The sequence below is a fragment of the Mus pahari genome, chromosome 7 (assembly GCF_900095145.1).
Source record: "Mus pahari chromosome 7, PAHARI_EIJ_v1.1, whole genome shotgun sequence".
NCBI lineage: Eukaryota > Metazoa > Chordata > Mammalia > Rodentia > Muridae > Mus > Mus pahari.
The window spans coordinates 105,836,073-105,855,840 of NC_034596.1; the positions used below are offsets into that span (position 1 = coordinate 105,836,073).

The following is a 19,768-nucleotide window of genomic DNA, read 5'->3' on the forward strand; positions in this document are numbered from 1 at the left end:
CCTGGGGGTGCATAGTCCTAGTGCTGGGTGCTAGGTGCTGGCGGAGCACAGATGGGAAGCTGCTAGAGATGTCACGGAGAGAGTCTCTGTGTGTGCCTGTGTGTGTGTGTGGTACGTGTGTGTGTGTGAGCATGACCCATGTGTATATCAGCACAGCCTGTGTGTGTGTGTGTGTGTGTGTGTGTGTGTGAGAGAGAGAGAGAGAGAGAGAGAGAATGGCCCATGTATATGTGTGTGCATGTGTGAGAGCATGGCCCGTGTGTGTGTGTGTGTGTGTGTGTGTGTGTGTGTGCACAGCCGGTGTGTGATCAGGATACCTCTGCATTCGTTCCGCTCTCGTCTCATGGTTCCAGAGTGAGCCAGGTTGCCACTGTGCTACAAGTTCCTTTACTCTGCGCCATCTTGCCAGCCTGAGAAAGTCGGTGTTCATAGGAATATATACTGAATACTGTCTAGAGATGTGTGCTTACAGCTCATGTAGCCCTACGGGGCCGTGAGCCTAGTTTCTGTCTCCTACACCTGTCTGCACTCGGTCTTGAGCTATTGTACCTGTGATGAAGGTGAGCGGAGTCGGGGCAGCTAGCTGGCTGCAGTGAATGCAGATACTATACTGGTGGCAAGGTGTTCCATATCCTGAAAGATACTCTCAACTTACCTGGTGGGCCGATGTTGGGGTGGACCTTCAGCGCCCTTAGACCTGGCTGGTGGATCCAGGCCCTAGGAACCTTTGGACATGAATTCTAAGTGTGTCTGGCTGGGAACTGTCTTCTAATTTTCAGTACAATCTCTTTAGAAAATAATTTGGAAGTGTTGATACTTTGTTACAAAAATAAAGTTTTATTTCCCAGTATAAAGCCCTAAGTTCTGCAGAGAAGCCATTTCATATGAACCACTCCATCCAAGCAGCAGTGTCCCCTGTCCTCAACCTCTCAGGCACGGGCCATAGTGGGTCATAGCTCAGTGTAGAACACTTGCATGCAGAAGGCCCTAGGTTTAGTCTGCAGGATTGCCAAAAGGGGGTAGGAGCCCCTGGGGCCTTTGAGATGATGAGCTCATAAGAGGATGGAGCCATCCTGAAGATGTCATGGTGGACTGTTTTCCCTGCTTGAGTGGGGACAGTGACAGTGTATGTCCTGGTTTGAGGAGTCTGGAGCAACAGGACTCCTTGGTGAGGGTCCACTTGGCATACTTGCTGGTGGGAGCCCATGCTACCTGTGTGTCAACACCACAGCCCTGCCTTCAGAGGCCACACTCATTGCTTACAGCTGAGCCTCAAGTCCACAAGGTGTTGATTCTGAATCCAGAGCACATGTCACCAGGAGGCCTGCCCCCAGGCTGAGTGTGCACACAGTCTTGTTGGTGCTTTATGGAGCCTTCCAGCCTGGATGCACTGCCCGGCCAGAGTTGCTGGGCGCACACACCTGTTTCCTAATGTCCCTCTCATAAGTTGCCCAACGCCACTTAGCCTGGGCAGCTTTAGGCCCGGCCCACCTCCCTTCCCCTGACAGATCTCCCCACTCTGCCCTAAAGTGTGTGTGTGTGTGTGGAGGGGCTCAGCGGGGGACCTGACTGCAAGCCATGCTTGGCCTGAGTGGTGGGTGTTGCTGCGCGTGCGTGTGTGTAGCGGGCTGCAGGGAGTTAAGACCATCCTGCAGGAGGGTAGGCCCCACCAAGCTGCCAAGTCCCAGGCAGAAAGCAGAAGAAGAGCCGAGTCTTGCCATTCTGGGGCCCTAGGGAGATACCCTCTGGGCTGCCAGAGCTCTAATGGGTAGGTGAACCCCAGGGAGGAGAGAGCAGATACTGACTGCCCGACCGTCACTGGGTGCCTGTTCACCAGGTGCCACTGACTGACAGGTTGTTGGGAGGCGTCATCAGGCTGACCCACTGGTCCCACTGTCAGCAGGATTCTGTTCCTGGCATCCCCCTAATGCCTTCCCCACTGACTGTGTAGCAGCAGGAGGAGACGGGTAGGTGGGGGGCGAAGAGCACTCGGAGAGTCCGAACTGGGCTTCTGGGCAAGCCTGTGGTAACATCATCCTCATGGGTGCGGTCAACCATTAGTCGCATCAGGAGCTGGTTAGCCCAGGTGATGCCAAGGGCTGGAGAGAGGCGCTCCTCCGAAGCCCTGAGACACAAAATGGGTGTCGGTGTTTGTACAGCCCGCCCCACCCCCATGTCAGGCATGCTGAGGTGCCCACATTCACCCCAGTGACCTGGGCACAAACTGCTGGTCCTCCACCATTTCTGTCACCTGGAAAAAGCAAGTGAGGGTTAGTGACACAGCCACCTCAGCTGTCCCCTTCCACCCAGCCGCTTGCTTCCCCCATGGTCAAGGGCAGGCCCCTCCTTCCCGCCAGTGCCAGCCGCACTGACCTGGTTGATGCACAGCACTGGGCTCTGGAAGGTGCTGCTCAGTTTTCGGAGTGTGGCCCCCAGCGAGTGCAGGAGCTTCGCCCTGACGGCTGAGGCCTGAAGATGGAACTCACAACGAAATGGGGCTGCAACGGAGTCAACCACCACTAGGCGGGCCATGCCCCTCGACAGCAGAATGGGGACCTTCTTACTCACACACTCCAACAAGGTGTCCTGTGGGGACACACATCACAGTCTGTGCTAGCTACACCTGCCGGTGGCCTCCACATGGTCAGAACTCCCTGACTGTAGCTTTTTGACACTTATTGGCTGCCTCCTGACCTCCTGGGGTGGAGGCTCACACCTGGACCTGCACCCCAAATCCCAAGGAGGTGTAGTCCACTGCAGATACTGAGGTCACCCGACCCAACTACAGCTCCACAGCTGACATGATCACCTCACTATGCTGCGGTCTAGAGAGCAGCTCTGCTTGGTCTCACTTGAGTAGGGTGTGTAGGGTGTGTGTGTGTCTGTCTGTCTGTCTGTCTGTCTGTCTGTGTGTGTCTGGGGAGGTAGGTGCCTTCCAGGTCTTTGTGCTGATGGGGCAGGCCAGACCTGCTGAGGTAGGATGGAGTAGTGGTCTGGAAGTCTGCGCTGCACACATCAGGTACCACCCACTCCTAAAGGAGCTGGGATCCTGCCCCATCCACATCAGCTGCACCCTGGAGAAGATGCTAGTGGGGACAGAGAAGGGATGGCTCCAGGATCACCTCCCCTGCCGCCCACTCCAGGAGCCCTAGGCTTTCTTGGGGCCACTGTACACTGTTTGGCACTGGAGTTGGGTGACTTAAGATGTGAAGCCCAGGTGACAGGGTAGGCTTACGCAGGAGGGTAGATAGCTGCTGTCAGAGGGTAGATGGCTGCCTTACTATCGGTCACGTGGCTACAACTGGGTGGTGGTAAGGCTTGAAGTTTCAGCCAGGGCCTTCATATTGTTCCTGAGTTCAGGGTCTTCAGGCAGTTTTGGCTGGTCAGGCAGGTAGCCCTATACCAGCTCACTGGCAGCTGTGAGGAGCTGTCAGGTTCTCACATCCAGCCAGGAGTGAAATTCAGTCTGTTCTCTCTAGGGCATCCTCCGCAGAGCCTCTTTGTGTGGAAAACGACAGCAGCAGCCTAGAAGACGCTAGTACTAACGTGAGTGTCTGCACCCCGAAGCCAGGGCCTGGGCACCTCAGGGATGACAGGAAGAGGGGGGAGGCTCTGTGTCCACATCCTGTGGCCTTGAGGCCGGGGCTGACTACTCCCTTTGCTGGGCAGACCCCAGGGAAGGAGGTGGGGCTGCTCTCAGTGGTGACCTGACCTGCAGCTTTCTCTTGCAGTGACCTGGGCCTGGGCCTTTAAACACCATGCTGCTGCTGCTGAACACGGCTCCGGAGCTGGCCCTGTGAAGGCCAGGGTGGGGCTGGGAGGGCCCTCGGCTGGGAGCCCACAGTGCTAACTTAGTTCCCTTGCCCATGTGCTGTGGAGCGCGTACTAACAACTATGCCACTAGTAGGGGCTTGGAGAGCAACTTTCAGTCAGCAAGGTTGGTGACCTGGTCCTGTCCCCTTCCTGGGAGGCCCACGGGCAGGACACATCTGGCTCTTGCTGCTTCTACCTGGCCTCTTTGTGGCACTTCTCATGTGTTTAGTTCTGTGTTGTGTGTGATAATGTATTTTTATTGTACATTTTTTTTAAAATTAAAAGTTTATATGCTACACCATCTACCAGAATGAAAGCCTGTTTATAACTTTTTTTTTAATTAAAATTTTTTATTATCATGCATGTGAGTAAGTGCGTGCCGTGGTTAGCGCGTGGAGGTCAGAGGACACTAGAGTCAGCTGAGCCAGCTTGTGGTCCTCTCAGAGCTTTTAACTCTCGGCCTAGCTGTGTGACGGCCCAGATGAGCACGCTGAGGGTGCTCCTGCCATTTATATTCGGGGAACTGGGTTATTCCCTTCTCCAAACTTGGAATAACCCCCATCTTCACCCATCCCAGCAGCTGAGAGCCTCTGTACTGACCAGTTGTCCTGGGTGTGGCCCTGCTTCCTGCTGCTAGAGCCCAGCCTGGCCAGCTTCTCTGGCAGCAGGTACCCCCCAGGCTCATGCAGTGACAACAGAACAGCCAGAAGAGGGGCCTGTGGTGGCTTGTCAGTTCTCTGTATCGACACCTTTGCTGTATGTCTATGGCCTCCCTTCCCTACCTTTTTCCTGGGTTGATTGATTAGGTCTGTGTTTCAGGTAAGGAATAATGTTGGTTCAAAGATAGGACGAATGGGCAGAGTATACAAGAACCTGACTAGTGAGGTTTTTGTTGTTTGAGATAGGGTCTCACTGTGTAGCCCTGGCTGGTCTGGAACTATTTATGTAGACCCCACTGGTCTTGGGCTAAGATTTCTCCTGTCCTTCCCTCCCAAGGGCTGAGATCAAAAGTGTACGCTATTACGCCCAGTTTGACCAGTGTTTGCATTAAATCCCCATCCATGTTTGAAAGGGTATTCATCAACCCAGAATCCCCGAATGCCTGGCCCATAGGTACCTAGGGGACAGCAGGCAGGCTTCCTGCTGTGTGTTTAGAAAGAACACTTCCATGACCTTCACCCTATGGGAGTCTGACACTTCCTCTTCTTGACTTTACCCTGAGCTGACCATGGTCTCTGCACAGGTGACACTGGCTGAGTCACTGGGCCACCTGTGCGCACAGCAGACACTCACCACGTCGGCCGCATGCTCGATGAAGATGTGGTTGCTGAACCTGATCCTCTCTGTCAGCTCCCCAGGCACGTCTGTCCGCAGCTTCTGCTGCTGCTCAATGAGCTGCCACAGCCGCTTGCTGGGGAAGGCGTCTTCTGTGCAGATATAGACAGCCCCTGGAAGCCAGAGGGAGCGGGAATGGACCCACCGCTGCACACACCAAATGGAGGGAGTCTCATGCCTGCCTGTCTGCTTCTGTCCCTTAATAAGTTTTTCCCCCAAAGGGCAGCAGGTTAGACCTGGGTGTCCTACCTGTGGCTACCGTGCTGGTTCCTTAGGAACACAGGCTAGCCCTGTCCTGATACCTGGGTACACGCATCCCTGCTCCTGAATACCCTGCTATCTCATGCCTGCTCTCCAGTTCCTCGCTGGGCTGGGCAGGACAGAGGGTGGATCACCAGGGTTGAGGGACCTGGAGACATGTTCCTCAGATTCAGGACAACTCACAGGTTCCCGCCTCTCTCTGTCTGTCTACTTGATGATGCTGGTGCCATTGTGGTAAGTGCAAGAGCAGATGAACAGGCACCTGAGACACCCGGAACACCAACAGTCCTTGTGGCATATGCTGTGGGGCCAAAGGCTGCCCAGATCCTGCTGCTGAATGAGCTGGACAGCAATCAGGGTGCCGTGTGTGGGCGGCAAGGTGCCTCACTTTCGACTGCTGGCACCTACACCATTAGTTCTAGAACTCCGAGGAGAAAGACCTTGTCAAAGACGTCAAACCACAGAGTAAAGAAACATGCTTCATAAGATAAACACTGTCTGTGTCTCAAAGGACTCAGTTAAGAAAACAAATCGTCCACAAAGGGGGAACAGAGCCGACAATGTTCTGCGCTTAACAGAAGGATTTAAAACTTTCTGCTCAAGTAGGGTCTCACTTCCCAGGCCAGACACACGTGGAGCCACCCTGGCCTCCAGCCTGCATCAATCTTCCTGCGCCTGTGTCCTGAGGGCTGGGGTTACAGGCGTGCGCCACCATGACTGGCATGGAAGACTCAGTAGGCAAAGGCTGGGTCTTCCGGGGGTGACCTGACAGAAGGCACGTCAGCGGCTAACAGCACATCACTACAGACCTCTGGAATGCTGGGAACACTGGCACTGCCTTCCCTACCAGGAGCAGCTGTTGTACAGGGCAGTGTCCATGAGAATGAGGGAAACTAGAGCCTTCGGGCATTGCTTTTGTGATGGTACCAACATGAAGTGGTGTTGTGGTGAAACCCCAGCTGCTGCAGAGACGGGCGAAGCTTAGGACTCCTCGGACATGCTTTCTGTCTTGGGCACAGGACCCAAGGCTTAAATGATGGAGACCAGGGCTTATTTTGTTTTGTGTTCTGAGACAGGGTTTCTCTGTGTAATAGAGCCCCAGCTGTCCTGGACTTGCTTTGTAAATCAGGCTGACCTCAAACTCAGAGTCTGCTTGCCTCTGCCCCCTGAGCATTGGGATTAAAGGCTTGGGCCACCACGCCTGGCTCAGTCATGGCTTGTTTTGCAGCTATGACCATCAGCCCTTAGAGGGCCCAGGCAGAGTCTCCCTGTACCAAAACCATCCACATGCTGCTCAGACTACTGGCCCTGACCAGAAGGGAAGGGCCTTGTGCTCTCTGCCCTGTCTGGTTCTGTGAGTCTGGGTGCAGGGGTGTGTAGTAACTGTAGGCCCAGCTGGCACTCCCTGCTTCCCCCTGCCAGCCTAGCGCAGCTCCACCTCCCACTTACTCTTCTGGAAGAGGACAATCACGGGAAGCCTCCCAGAGAGGAAAGTAGCCCCCAGAGCAGACCAGGGATCAGAGCTCTACCTGCCTTGGATCCTGCCTCCCCTCCCCTCCCCTTCAGGAAGGGGAGCCACTCACCAGCCTCTAGGCCTCCATATTGTCGTGGGAACTGCACAGCCAGGCAGAGCTGTAGTGCCAGCTGTGTCTTTCCTGCTGAGCTGCGGCCAGCCAGGCCAGTGATGCCATCCAGAGGCAGGCCTCCACCCAGGAACTGATCCAGGACAGGGCAGCCTAGGCTCAGGCGTTGATGCTGCTCAGGGAAGCTCTCCCTCTGCTGGAACAGATGCAGTGCTGCAGAGGGCAAGGGTCAGGCTGTGTCAGCAGTCTCAGCAGTCTAGCCCGTGCCCCGCCCACAGCTGGCACCCAGCCCACAGCCCGCGCCCCGCCCGCAGCCTGATAGGGCTTGTGAGCATGAAGCCTTCAAGGAAGTGCTGGCACATGTGACATGAGTGAAGGACTGGCAAAGCCACACACACACACACACACACACGGGCAGAATGAGCTAAGGTCAGAAGGTAGGCTGTGTGGTCGTGCAGTTGAGTACAATGCATATGTAAGAGTCTGTCCCTGTCACATTTCCCAGGTTGGCACACACCCTTCCCTGGTGGACAAAGCTGCTTTAGAAACCTGAACGTAGTTCAGGTGTAGTGGTCTGCACATTTAATCCCAGCTCTTGGGAGGCAGAAGCAGCTCCGTGAGTTTGAGGCCAGCCTGAGCTACATAGAGTGCTAGAACAATCAGAACTACCTAGAGAGACTCCATCAGGGAGAGGGGGCTGTGGGGGAGGAAGAAGGAAACTGACGCTCCTGAATGTAGCAGGGATTCCTCAGCATCTGTGTGTCCTGAACGGCTTCAGCATGAAGAGAAAATGAGCATCAGCCTATGACAGTGATGGTGACAGTTCTGAGCAGTTGGAGCCTCAGCTTAGATGCCAGTGAGGTAAAGCCATCTGGTGGAAGCCATGTTCTGAGTGGCAGGACCTCTCACAGCTACTGCCACCATACCACAGGGACCTAACTTTGTCCTTTACTGTGAGGGTCTCCTCCAAGGGCAGGTCCTCCAGGAGGGCTCTGTAGAGAAGCTGAAGCCACGAGACCCTCCTGCTCAGCGCTCTGCTATGTGGGCCCTTCTTTGTGGGCTCTGGACAAGTCACTTGGACTACCTATTCTAGGTTCCTAGTGTGCTCAGGGCAACTGCTGTGAAGTCGTTCCCCACACGTCTGGAGCTGCAGAGTGTGTCTACCCAGGCCTGAGCCCCAAGCACCCCACCTGTGAGGACGCGGCTTCCCCGAAGGTGTAGAGAGGCAGCTCTCAGCAGGCACTGCACATCGTGGCTGGGCAGGCTGGTGAGCCGCTGCAAGTCTGGTCCGGAGTAGCACAGTATCTCCTTCACTGACTTCAGTCTGCCTGAAGCCACAGGGATAGACCACAGTGAGTCAGGGTACTCAGCCAGGGTGGGAGGTGGGGACGGAGCTGGGCCTCCAGATCTGGGACACTAATTCTGGATTCACCCACAAAATCTTGGGGAGTGTGAATAGTGGGTGGAGAGGGAGGGGAGGGAGGATCCTGCTGGTGCTGCTGCACCCTTGTAACTGGGCCTGACTCTCTTGTCAGCAGGAGCCAGAGAGCGAATCCTGGGTGCTATGAAGATGTGACTATCGCCCGCCCTGTCCCACCTTTGTTCACAGTCCCAGCTACTTGGAAGGCTGGGACAGGAGGGCCACTTGCACCCAGGATTCAAGGCCAGTTTAAGTGACACAGCAAGACCCTGTATTTTAAAAACAAAAAAAGCATGAATATAGAATTGGGGGGGGGGTGACCTGAGAGAGTGCCTGCTGACTATGCACAAAGCCCTGAAGTTGACTGACAGTGCCAAGGGAGAATCAACGCTGAGTCCTCAAGCTAAGCCAGGGTAGACAAAGAGGCGGGCAGAGCCAGGATGCAAGCAGGCCAGGCTGGGCAGGAAGCAGCGGGTGGCACACCGCAATGACCAGGGCCTGCTGCTTGCTGCTTGGGGAGGAAACCAGTTCTGTTCTGGGCTTGCATTTACTTTTTACTTTCAAACCAGTTAGCAAAAGAAATTATTGTTCCCAGCACTGGGAGATGGAGGCAGGAGGAGCTCTGTGAGTTCAAGACCAGCCTGGTCTACATAGTGAATTCCATGCCAGCCAAGGATACACAGTGAGACCCTGCTGCAATTAAAAAGAAAAAAAAATACATTGCAGATATATCAAACCAGTTCACACAGAGGCAGAAAGAGCTGCCATGAACAACTGGCTGAGCAACTCGCCCTCTGCAGCCATAGCCCTTCGGGAACTCAGGTGCCAAAGGTGCCCCTTGCAAGACCAACCAACCCCGCTTTGAAAAGGAGAGAAGCTGCTAGGCGTGGGTGGTGCACAGACAGCAGCTTGTTTTGCCCACAGCGCCTGTGTGCCCTGCTCACCCCACACACATACCTTTCTTAATCGCAGCAGTAATTCTGGGATTTAGGTCCAGCTGGTCCAAGTCCATGTCCTCAGAGGGCTCACCAGGAGCATGCAGAGCTGACAGGCAAACAACGATGGTGACACACGCCAACTCAGACTTCAACGAAGGTGACACACAGGGCGGTCTGAAGCGAAAGTGTGGTTAGGTGTCCCACTGAGCGCCTAGGACAGGTGTCTTCCTGTCCGTGAGAGCCGAGGACAGTGCTCCTGTGTGCACCATCAACCCCGAGTGCTCCTGTGTGCACCGTCAACCCTGAGTACTCCTTTGTGCACCGTCAACCCTGAGTGCTCCTGTGTGCACCGTCAACCCTGAGTACTCCTGTGTGCACTGTCAACCCTGAGGAGGACTAGGCAGTCTGGAAGCCTAGGCTCACTCCAGATGTTGGCACAGAACTAATTCAGCCGTCGCCAACATCCTGAAGGTGACAGGGCCCAAGGCTTGGCTGCCAGGGGGGGACGGGGGACAAGCTAGCTGCTCCTTGCTGCTCCCCTTTAACTTCCTGGGGCATAGAGGGGTCTCTCTCAGCATTCCCCAGCTTTTTGTGAGTTTGGGATTTTGAAGGATGGTGGGGGAAATTGAACCTCGTCAGAGAACAACAGAAGAGGCAGCTCCACCGCACTGGAAAGCACAGAGAAACCCTCCCAGAAAGGGGCCTGGAGGGTCAGCACCAGGCCAGCGTGAGGAAAGGCGTGTCCTACAGTACACTGCAATGGCTTCAAATGACAGTGCCACGAGGCACCAAGGATGGGGTGGAGTGGCTCAGGAGGCAAGTGTGAGGAGGCTGAGGACGTGAGACCTGGTGCTGGGCAGGTACGGTGGGCTGCCAGTGATCCCAGAGCTCAGAAGGCAGGGCGAGTTCCCCAGAGCAGGAGACAAGCGGAATCTGTGGACTTTGGGTTCATAGGTCAAGTGATGGAGGAATACATGTCAGACATCTGCCTCCCACACGCACACAAACACATCAGTATGGATGCAAACGGACACACACGTATGTACATACAACACACACACACACACACACACACACACACACCACACAGGGCAGGAGGGAAGCTGGCTGGAGAACTTGTTTCCAGACACAAAGCTCTGGCACCAGAACTCAAAGGTCCCCCAAGCCATCAGCTACCGCATCCAGTGGTGAACCAGAGCAATCACAGGGCTTGGTGGAGACTGGACAGAGGACATAGTCAGGGGCGGGTTCTATCCGTGCACCCGCAAATGCCAAGGCCTTGAGGCAGCTAACCTTGCTTTACAAAGTGCCACTAGCAACTTCTACTTCAACACTGAGAACCTATGTCTCAGACAAAAGCACGGAGCTCCATGCTCCACTTGGCCGCCTGCCTTCCGGAGAAGTAGGGTTACACCAGCCCATCCCTCCAACTGGGCTAGAGTGTGTCCAATTGTGTCGCAGAGAGAGCAAAGCTCCGGGGTAGCTGATTTGGCCAATTACCCAAAAGATGCTAGAGGATGAGGTGCGCGCAGTGGCTCACACCTGTCTTAGTGCGAGGAAGGCTGAGGCAGGACTGCTGAATCCAAGGCCAGCCTAGGTTACACGCACAATGTGACTCGTCCTTACAAACACCACAAGAAAAACAAAAGTCACAGATCAAGTCTGCAGCGACTGGTCACGCTGTGGCTGGCCTGGGACTCTGGTGCTGAAAGCAGGTCCCGCGCTCAGTTCGATTCCTCCAAACCCCGCTACGGGCTTGAAGGGGGTGCCCCGTCGGGGGGAGCTCGTTCTTGAGCCCCGACTTGGGGCGCTCGGAACCCACGGTGTCCTCTGTCCTTTCCCGCCACCCCATGTCCGGCCACTCCCGACCAACAAGCTCACCTCCCGGATCAGCGACCCCGCGAGTCTCCCGCGCGCTCCGCCCGCTCCTGAAGCCCTGCCCATCTCAATCTTCTCTTCCAATGAGAGGCCCGAGTCCGAGTCTGCTCCACCCAGAAGAAACGAAGAGGCTGCTACGTGGCTGACTAATTGGCCAATCCGAAGTCACATTCTCCTTAGAGGGGCGAGGGTGTCCCCCGAGTCTTCACCGCCGATTGGTGGCCGGTTGTAGGGGCGGGAACCTTGCGCGGGTTGGAGAAGGGCGACTTTGGGGCGGATACTACTCTTCGATTGGTTCATATTACGAGCTGTGGCTGCGGATTGGACTTCGGAGCTGTCATCGTGTTGGCGGGCGGGGCGGTGTGGCGCGCTGTGTGGGCTCAGCGCGGGCGGTGGCGTGAGGGGCTCAGGCGGAGACATGTCTTCGGGGGTGGCCGCGCGTCGCGACGCCAAGAAGCTTGTGCGCTCGCCAAGTGGCCTGCGCATGGTGCCGGAGCACCGCGCCTTCGGAAGCCCTTTCGGCCTGGAGGAGCCGCAGTGGGTTCCGGACAAGGAGGTGCGTCCTAGCCCCCGGGTCCCCAAGCGGAGGCCGGGCGTCTCCCGCCTCCTTCCTCGGGGCGCTCGGCCGCGGCTCCCCTCCGGGCGTTCCCGCTGTCCCTTCTGCGCTGTGGGGCGTTTTCCATTCCTTGGCGGTCATTGGCTGCGCGGTGCAGAGCCCCGGGGAGGCCCAAGGGGGAGCGGTGGGGCGGCTCACCAGTGAGCCGTGTGCGAGTTTGGGGCTGGAGTGTGTCCGTGGGGCGAGGGTGAGGGAGTCCGCCTCCACCTGCCCACGGAGGAACGGTGCCAAGGAGTTTGCAGTCTTCGGAGTTCTAAACTCTGCAAAGCTTGGCCACTTGGGAGAAAATGGGAGCATTTCACGCATTCCATGCGATTTTTATTTCAGAGCAAATTAAATATCTTTAAAAGACACCAACGAAAGTACTGGTGACTTTGATAAACTTTAAAACAACTTTTCTTCATTTATTCATGTGTGTAAGTGTCTTTGACCCCAATGTCACAGCGCTGGTGTGTAGATCAGAGGATAATTTGTAGAAGATAGTTTTCTTAAACCATCTGGGTCCCATGGACAGAATTCAGGTCTCAGGTGTGGCAGCACGTGCCTTTACTTGGTGAGCTATCTTAATGGCTCTTGAAAATTCATCCATGTTTCTGTTTCTCTCCTCCTTCCCTTCCTCCCCTCTCCCCCTCCCACCTCCCCCTTCCTTAAGGCAGGTCCTCACTATATAGCCCTGGCCTTTCTGGAACTTACTACAGAGACCAGGTTGGCCTAGCACTCCCAAGATGTGCCTTCATCTGCCTCCAGAGTGCTAGGCATGCGCTACCACACACCGTTGCTATGTTGTCCTCGAACTCCTCCTCCCTCAGCCCCTTGAGTTAAAGATGTGCTTCACTACACCTGGCCTCCTCCCAAATTTTTTAAGTTAGAGTTCCTGCTCGGAATTCTAATCAGCTGCTCTTCTTTCTCCTTGGGAGCTCATCCACAGGTGGCCAAGGCCAGCGGCTTCTTAGAGTGAGGTCCAGTGTTCTCAAAACAGTGGGCGTTGGGGACTGGAGAGCCACCGGTGCCTGTGGCCAGAAGCTTGTAGCCTGGCTGCTGTTGTTCTGCCACTCCCCCACCCAACTCTGAAGTTCCTGAGAGCCCTGAAGGAGAAGGTTCATCTTGTACTCAGAGCCCCTGGCTATACCATTTGTGTCATGAGCCGTCCCTGTCCTCCTGGGTGTAAGCCTCAGTTTTGCACTTTACCCTTGTACTTCACATCTGAGCACACAGTTCTTCTTGTGTGCAAAGATAACTGAACACAACCCTCTTAGTGCTCTTAGTGTCCCTGAAGTGGGTGTGGGCTTAGGAATGGGCCAGCGAGATTATTCGTGGTGTAGATAGGTGTCCGAGTTCAGGGTAGTGAGTTCCAGGCCAGCCAGGACTACACAGTGAGTCCCTGTCTTAAAAAGACAAAAAAAAAAAAAAAAAAAAAAAAAAAAAAAAAAAAAAAAAAAAAAGGTGTGCGTGTGTGTATGTGCCTGTGTGTATGTTGGGATACAGCCTGGACTCTAGCCCCTGGAAGGCTAAGAGTTTATAGTAGAGAGTTTATGACCAGCCTAGGCTACACTGCTGGCTCAAAACTAAAACATGGTGTGGGTGTTGGGGAGGTGGCTCAGCGGAATAAATTGCTTGTGAATGAGCCTCAGGACTGGGCAGACATAACTGTTTCCAGGAAAGGCCAATAATGCCTAGATTGGAATAAGGGGCACATTCGGGGCTGGTGGAGGAGGCCAGTTGGGGTGAGAAGCCGAGTTGTTGGAAAAGTGTTCACTGTCTCTAGGCCGGGGCTCTAGAGGGGTTATCTCAACATCTTTCCTGCTCTACAGAGGTAGAGTGGCACCTGACGAAATCTTTATGTAAAACTTTAAAATTTACAGTGTTTGTGGTACATCCCCGTAAGTCTGGATAGCTTGACAGAACTCCATGTCTGTGCCAAGCAGGGAGGAGAAGGGCGGTGCCGACTCTGTGAGAGTCTCAGGCTTGGGGTGACCACGACTGAGAGATGCTTGGACAAGCATAGGTGGCAGACTCCCACAGCAGGAAGGGTGGAGAGGGGTAGCCCAGGGCCTGATGGGGGGGCACTCTACAGTCCAGTCAGGAATCAGGCCTTAGCGAGTGCTTTATGGGGAAAAGAATGGGGATTTGGAGCGCCTGCCAAACCTGGCCTGGTGCTGAGCCCCGGAGTGGGGGTGGTGTTTGTGATTAGTTGTTCCTGGGGGAAGGGCGATTGGTCTGAATGGGAAAGGCTGGGATTCCACACCTGTTAGGATTCGCCTAGTGCCCCTAGGATGGCTGCAGGAGCCTCCTTGTGTGTTCTAGCTCTGGTACCATTGGCCTGTGAGAGGCTTCTCTCCCACAGCTGGCCGAGAGCCCCGTAAGAGTCAATGAAGTTCCGGATCCACTGCCAGGCTGTAGTTTTCACAGTTGTAAAGTGCAGACCTGATAGCAGTCCCTGAGGTAGAACTGCCCTTTCACCTCTCCTGAGCCTGCAGTTTCCAGCCCCAACAAAGGCTTCCTTTTTCATCTGGTGTGTGTGTCTGTGTGTCTGTGTGTCTGTGTCTGTGTGTGTGCGCGTGCGCGCGTGCGCGCCCTTTGTCTTCTCCTTTGAACTTTTTTCTTTTCTTTCCTTTTAATGTATATGACAGTTTCCCTTGCATGTTTGTCTGTGTACACATGCATGCTTGGTGCCTGCAGAGGTCAGCAGAGGGTGTTGGATTCCCAAGAGCAGGGTGTGCTCTTAACTGCTGACTTGCCTCTTTAGCTCCTGAACTGGGCTTGAGAACCTGTTAATAATAACTAGTTGCTGTTGGGGTGTGTGCGCGTGCGCNCGTGTGTGTGTGTGTGTGTGTGTGTGTGTGTGTGTGTGTGTGTGTGTGTGTGTAGAGGCCAGCCTTTAGGTCATCTCCTTTAGTCACTTGCTGTCTTGTCTCTTCCAGAGGGCCCTCTCACTGAGTCTGGAGCTCACCCATTGGCCCGCCTGGCTGGCAGTGAGCTCCAGGGATCTGCTTTTTGCCACCTGGCCAGGTGCATGTGGCTGTGCCTGGCTTTTTATGTGAGAGCTGAAGATTTGAACTCAGGTCCTCATGCTGGTGTGGCAAGTAATTTACCAACTGAGCCATCTCACAGAATCCTTTTTTTTTTCTTTTAAAAATCTTTTTTTAAATTTTATCATGTAAAATTTTTTTAAAAAGCTTTTTTTTAAAATTTTATCATGTAAAATATACCATAGTGTATATATTTATGTATGTTCACATGCCTATTGTCTTAGGGTTTCTGCTTTGAAGAGACCACGGCCAAGGCAACTCCTACAAGAAGATATTTCTTTGGGACTGGCTTAGTTTCAGAGGTTGAGTCCGTTATCATCCTGGTGGGAGTATGGTGGGGAAGGAACTGAGGGTTCTGCAGCTTGACCCACAGGCAGCAGGAGGAGGCGGGGCCACTCTGGGTGGAGCCTGAGCATCAGAGACCTCAAAGCCACCCCACCCCACAGTGACACACTGCCTTCAACAAGGCCACACCTCCTAGTAGTGCCACTCCTTGGGTCAGGCATTCAAACTCACGAGACTTGGGGCCACACCCATTCAGACCACCACACCTAAAGGTGTGCATGTGCTGCCCCACACATGACAAGTCAGAGGATAACTTCTGAGGCTGAGGGTCAGTTCCTTCCTTTGCCGTGGGCTCAGCTGAGCTTGATAACAAGCATTTTACCCTTTGGAGCCATCTTACTAGGCCCTCCTTTTATTGTGTGGTTGGTTTGTTTTGAGGCAGTCCCACGAGGTTGTCTGGGCTAGACTTTACTGTAGTTTGGGCTGGCCTTGAATTTGTAATCCTTGTGTTTCATCTCCTGAATAGCTGTGACTACAGGCAGGAACCACTAGGCCCTGATAAATGATCTTTGAAAAATCTAGGCTACAGTCCATCCGGAGCCTGGGGGATGGGCAGTTTTTACACACTGGGGAAGAAAGGACTGTGGGGTCAGGGTTGTCTCATTTCTCCGTCCTCAGAGGGGACATAGGTGTTTTTCTTAAATGCAGTTGTATTTATTTTCATGTGTTTGAATGTTTGCCTACATGGTCTGAGTACCATGTGTGTGCCTGGTGCCCACAGAGGTCAGGAGAGGTCACTGGATCCCTGGAACTGGAGTTACAGTGGTTGTGAGTCACCATGTGGGCGCTGAAAACTGAACCTAGGCCCTGTGCAAGAGCAACAAGCGCTCCTAACCCGAGCCGTGTCTCCAGCCTTCATTTCAGCCTTGTTCTTTTTATAGTATCCCTCTGCGTGCACTTGAACCTACAGTACACTGTGAGGGGACAGTCACCTGTGCTTTTCTGTCTATTGTCCTATGTCTTGGGAGGAGTCATTAGAGGGTGTGCTGAGCTTCTGAACTGTACAGCAGAGAGAAGGTGGGGTTCTGCCTCCCAAGCACTCTGAGCTAGGCCTGGCTTGGCAGTTGGCTCTCTCACCTCGCTGGAAGTGTAGTCTGCATTGGACAGCTCCTGGTTGGTCTCCACTGAGTCAGGCTGGCCGCCTAGACCCACAAGCAGCGGGTGCCCTGGGCTCCTGGTGCTGGAAGGGGTGGGAGCTGGAGATTTCCCAGCAGGGCGTTCTCTTACCTGTCCCATCTCTTCCTCCTCCCCTTGTCTCCTGGCTGACAGTTGTCCTCAGGGCAGCTCTTTTTATCTTATTTCCTTATCTCTGGAATGTGGAAGCTGTATAAGGTCCACAGGGGCCCCAGGAGAGCACTGCAGCCTGGCCTGGCCTGGCCTGCCCGTGCCATGGGTAGTGTCTGTCCCGGTGGGTTTGTCTCTTGCTAGGCCATGCGTTCCCTGTAGTCCTTGCTAAGCTGCTGGCTGAATGGGCTGCCTGCTCTGCTCTTTTGGTCTCAGTTCTGGGGTTAGTGTGGCTGCTGAATGTGCCCATCAGTGACCTAAAACAGGTCTGACCCATGGTGCACAGTGAGAGTCTGCTGGGCTTTGTGTGGTATAGCCTCTGAAATAGCTGTGTCACACCCAGCAGCAGCTTCAGGGCCCTGAGGAGGGAGGAGCCCCAGGGCCTGGCCAACTCCCCTGCATTCTTGTTTCCCCCAGGCAGGCCCCTCGCCTGCTGCCTGCCCTGCCGCCTGCCACCCTGGGCTGGCCCCTGAGGTGGGGCTGATCATGGGGCAGGGCTTTAATTCAGAGCTTCACTATCCGGTTTTTATTCTCTTTTTCTGTTAAATTCATGAGCTGATAATTTGAATCTTCTTGGGGTGTGTGATAATTTGAATCTTCTTGGGGGGTATTTTTATTTTTCAAGACAGCGTTTTCTCTGTGTAACCCTGACTGTCCTAGATTTCTGAGGACCAGGCTGGCCTCAAACTTGTAGAGATCCACCTGCCTCTGCCTCCTGAGTGCTGGGACTAAAGGTGTGCGCCATCACTGCCTAGTGAAATTTATTAATGAAATCAACAGGAAAATTATTTTGGTAAAAAAATCTGTTTTCTGAATGAGCACACTGGTTATTTGTAGGGTGTTTTTTTTTTTTTTTGTCATTGTTGTTGTTTTGTTTTTTTAGATGGTCTTAATGGTCTCAGGCTGTTCCCAAACTCACTACAGAGCTGTGAATAACTTTGAGCTTTCAGTGATCCTCCTGCCTAAGCTTGGGAGTCTAGACTTGCACTAAGCCTGGCTTGTTCGTTGGCTATTTAGAATAACAGAATACCTTTGGCCACTTAGGTTTGGAAAGGGATGGACGTGTGTTGTAGCTGTGGTCCCCGACACTGGGCTCCAGGGCTGGGAGGTAACTTGGTTGGCAAAAGTGTTTGCCAGAGGCATGAGCACATGTTGTCTGGAGGCCATGGCAAGGCTGGCTGTGCCACCACTTGCAGGATCCCCGCCTCTGGTCGTCTCCTGCAGGCCCTGGTGCTGGCTGTCAGCCTCTGCTAACACAGTGCGGGGAAGGAGGCCAGGGAACAGGGGGAGGTGCAGGAAAGACACTGTGGCTAAAGGTGAAGGTGTGGGCAGGTGAAGACAATGTGGCCTTTAGAGGGAGGGGGACCCCAGGTTGACACACCTCAGGGAGAGGGACTTGACTCGGGTGCATCCAGGTGACCATTTGGACTGCAGCCTGAACAGTAGCTTTGCCTGTGGAGTCATTGGCCATTGTTATTTCTCCCTTTTACATTTCCCCACTTCCACTTCGTTTTTCTCTTTGGTTTTTCTAGACCAGTTTCTCTGTGTAGCCCTGGCTGTCCTGGAACTCATCTGTAGACCAGGCTAGCCTCGTAAGTTGGAGATCCACCTGCCTCTGCCTCCTAGGTGCCAGGCTCCACCTCCTTTACTTTTTAAAAGAACGACAAAGTGATGGTGGAGAATGAAACCCAGACGGTTGTCCTCACAGTCCAGTCATGGAAGAGGCCAGGACAGAGACCTCTGCATAGAGGATGGCAGAGACCTGAGGTATCCCTTGGATCCTAGCACCAGACGGGGAGGTTTGTGCTATAGGAACTAGGATTCTAGAAGGGGCTGTGGGTGGTGTGGTACCTACAGGCAAGATCCAGGATGCAGGCAATCTTAGATGGACAAATAGCTCGGATTTGCTGCCAGGACCGACGACAGGAAGGAGGGGAGCGCAGTGCCTGACATCACCTATCAGGTCAGGGGTTTGCTCACTCAGCAATACATGTGTTGCAGTAGGCCTTATTTCACTGCAGCGTCTATGTGGTGGTGGTGGGGATTTGGGTGTGGCCGAGTACACTTGTGGTTCAGGGAGGCCAGAGATAGGCAAATTCCTGGGGCTTGTTGACCAGCCTGCCTACTCTGCTTGGCAGACTGTAGCCCATTGAGAGAACCTCCCTCCACACACAAAGTGGATTTAAGAAAGACCCTTGGTGTCTACCACACTTCACTTCTGAACACAGCACTGCACCATGCATGCCCATGTGAAGTTCTTTGAAGGTCATGTGTGTGTTGGGTTCCAAGCCAGAACTCTCCTGTTATGGCTGCACTGGATGGCCTAGGGACTGTTAAACAGCTACTCTCGCAGAACTGGGGGCACTGTGGCTTCCTTGTTTAATCTCACTGTGACCACCGTGAAGCTTTTGTGATGCACATCTGAGTCAAGGATGGTGCCATGTTATAGCAGGGACCTGCCATCAGTCAATGTGTGTGGAGTGCTCATGAACTGACAAGAATCTGAGGCCACTGACAGAGCTACCGACTGGCCTCTGTGGACAGTTCCTGAGCTGGGATGGGTGGAGCAGGGACTCCAGGTCCAGAAACCAGCATAAGAGCAGCAAGGAGACATGCTAATCAGGGCACTCAGGAATCCAAGAAGCTGCGTGGCACAGGGCATGGTCCCATGGAGCTCACCCAGGCTGGAAGTGTTGGTATTGGTGTCCTTGCTGCAGTGATGCCCCAAAGGGTCCCTGCTCTCCCACAGTGAAGGGACACTGAGCATGGCCCCAAGGACGCCTCCAGGACCTGCAGAGGCTTGGTGCTGTTAGCCTCTTGGATGGGTTGAGAAAGTGGGCCTCATTAGATAGGAGTTTCCTCTAAGCAGTCCATTTGTTCATGTGGGCTTTGTGGCACATACATGATCTGTAGGTCCAGATTCAAGAGAAGAGCTGCAGGCTCTCAGGTGATGGTCCTGTGTTCTGAGCCACTTCTTTGTGGACCCCATGTTCTTTACCTCACTCTGTTGGCCCTGATAGAAAGCCAGGCCTGTGTTGACAGAGCTGCAGCCACACATGGCAAGCCTCTGATTGACTACACTGCCTATCAGCAGAGCCAGAGATTCATTAGTAGGTGTCCTATTCTGATGCCCAGCATGCCAAGCCTTGCCAGGCTATACTGAGGTCTTTTTATTTATTTATTTATTTATTTATTTATTTATTTATTTATTTATTTATTTATTTATTATATGTAAGTACACTGTAGCTGTCTTCAGACACTCCAGA

General features: G+C 53.9%; 3 protein-coding genes across 13 annotated transcripts in view; 2 read left to right on the forward strand and 1 right to left on the reverse strand.

Moving 5' to 3' along the window:
• Nucleotides 1–4,124, forward strand: part of Klc1 (kinesin light chain 1) — a 49,229-nt gene extending 45,105 nt beyond the window's left edge. For 6 of the 7 annotated variants that reach the window (XM_021202756.2, XM_029541218.1, XM_021202757.2 and 3 more), the window contains 2 exons: nt 3,480–3,546; nt 3,732–4,124. In XM_021202756.2, coding sequence (XP_021058415.1) covers nt 3,480–3,546; nt 3,732–3,734 — 70 coding nt within the window. In that variant the 3' untranslated portion in view covers nt 3,735–4,124. The remainder of the gene's footprint in view (nt 1–3,479; nt 3,547–3,731) is intronic. The other variant, XM_029541220.1, reaches the window with a different exon arrangement.
• Xrcc3 (X-ray repair cross complementing 3) lies at nt 1,794–9,497 on the reverse strand. The gene is made up of 7 exons (XM_029541225.1): nt 9,370–9,497; nt 8,183–8,320; nt 6,993–7,205; nt 5,107–5,261; nt 2,374–2,586; nt 2,214–2,251; nt 1,794–2,125 (listed from the first exon to the last, which is right to left on the reverse strand). Exons 1-7 carry the CDS (start codon nt 9,422–9,424, stop codon nt 1,897–1,899), a joined length of 1,041 nt encoding a protein of 346 aa, XP_029397085.1. The 5' UTR covers nt 9,425–9,497; the 3' UTR covers nt 1,794–1,896.
• A 2,084-nt stretch (nt 9,498–11,581) lies between these two features.
• The window catches only part of Zfyve21 (zinc finger FYVE-type containing 21), a 31,164-nt gene continuing 22,977 nt past the window's right edge, over nt 11,582–19,768 (forward strand). For 4 of the 5 annotated variants that reach the window (XM_029540510.1, XM_029540511.1, XM_021202156.2 and 1 more), the window contains exon 1: nt 11,596–11,784. In XM_029540510.1, the coding sequence (XP_029396370.1) occupies nt 11,647–11,784 (138 nt within the window). In that variant the 5' untranslated portion in view covers nt 11,596–11,646. Of the gene's footprint in view, nt 11,785–19,768 lie in introns of all 5 variants that reach the window. The other variant, XM_021202158.1, reaches the window with a different exon arrangement.

What these genes read in the sequence shown, in the direction of transcription:
- Xrcc3 (XM_029541225.1), bottom strand. Translation starts at nt 9,424, where the DNA reads ATGGACTTGGACCAGCTGGACCTAAATCCCAGAATTACTGCTGCGATT. An exon ending in GGGAAGCCGCGTCCTCACAG is followed by an intron (nt 7,206 to 8,182) that starts GTGGGGTGCTTG and finishes TGCCCTCTGCAG; the next exon opens with CACTGCATCTGTTCCAGCAG. An exon ending in GACCAGCAGTTTGTGCCCAG is followed by an intron (nt 2,126 to 2,213) that starts GTCACTGGGGTG and finishes TTTGTGTCTCAG; the next exon opens with GGCTTCGGAGGAGCGCCTCT.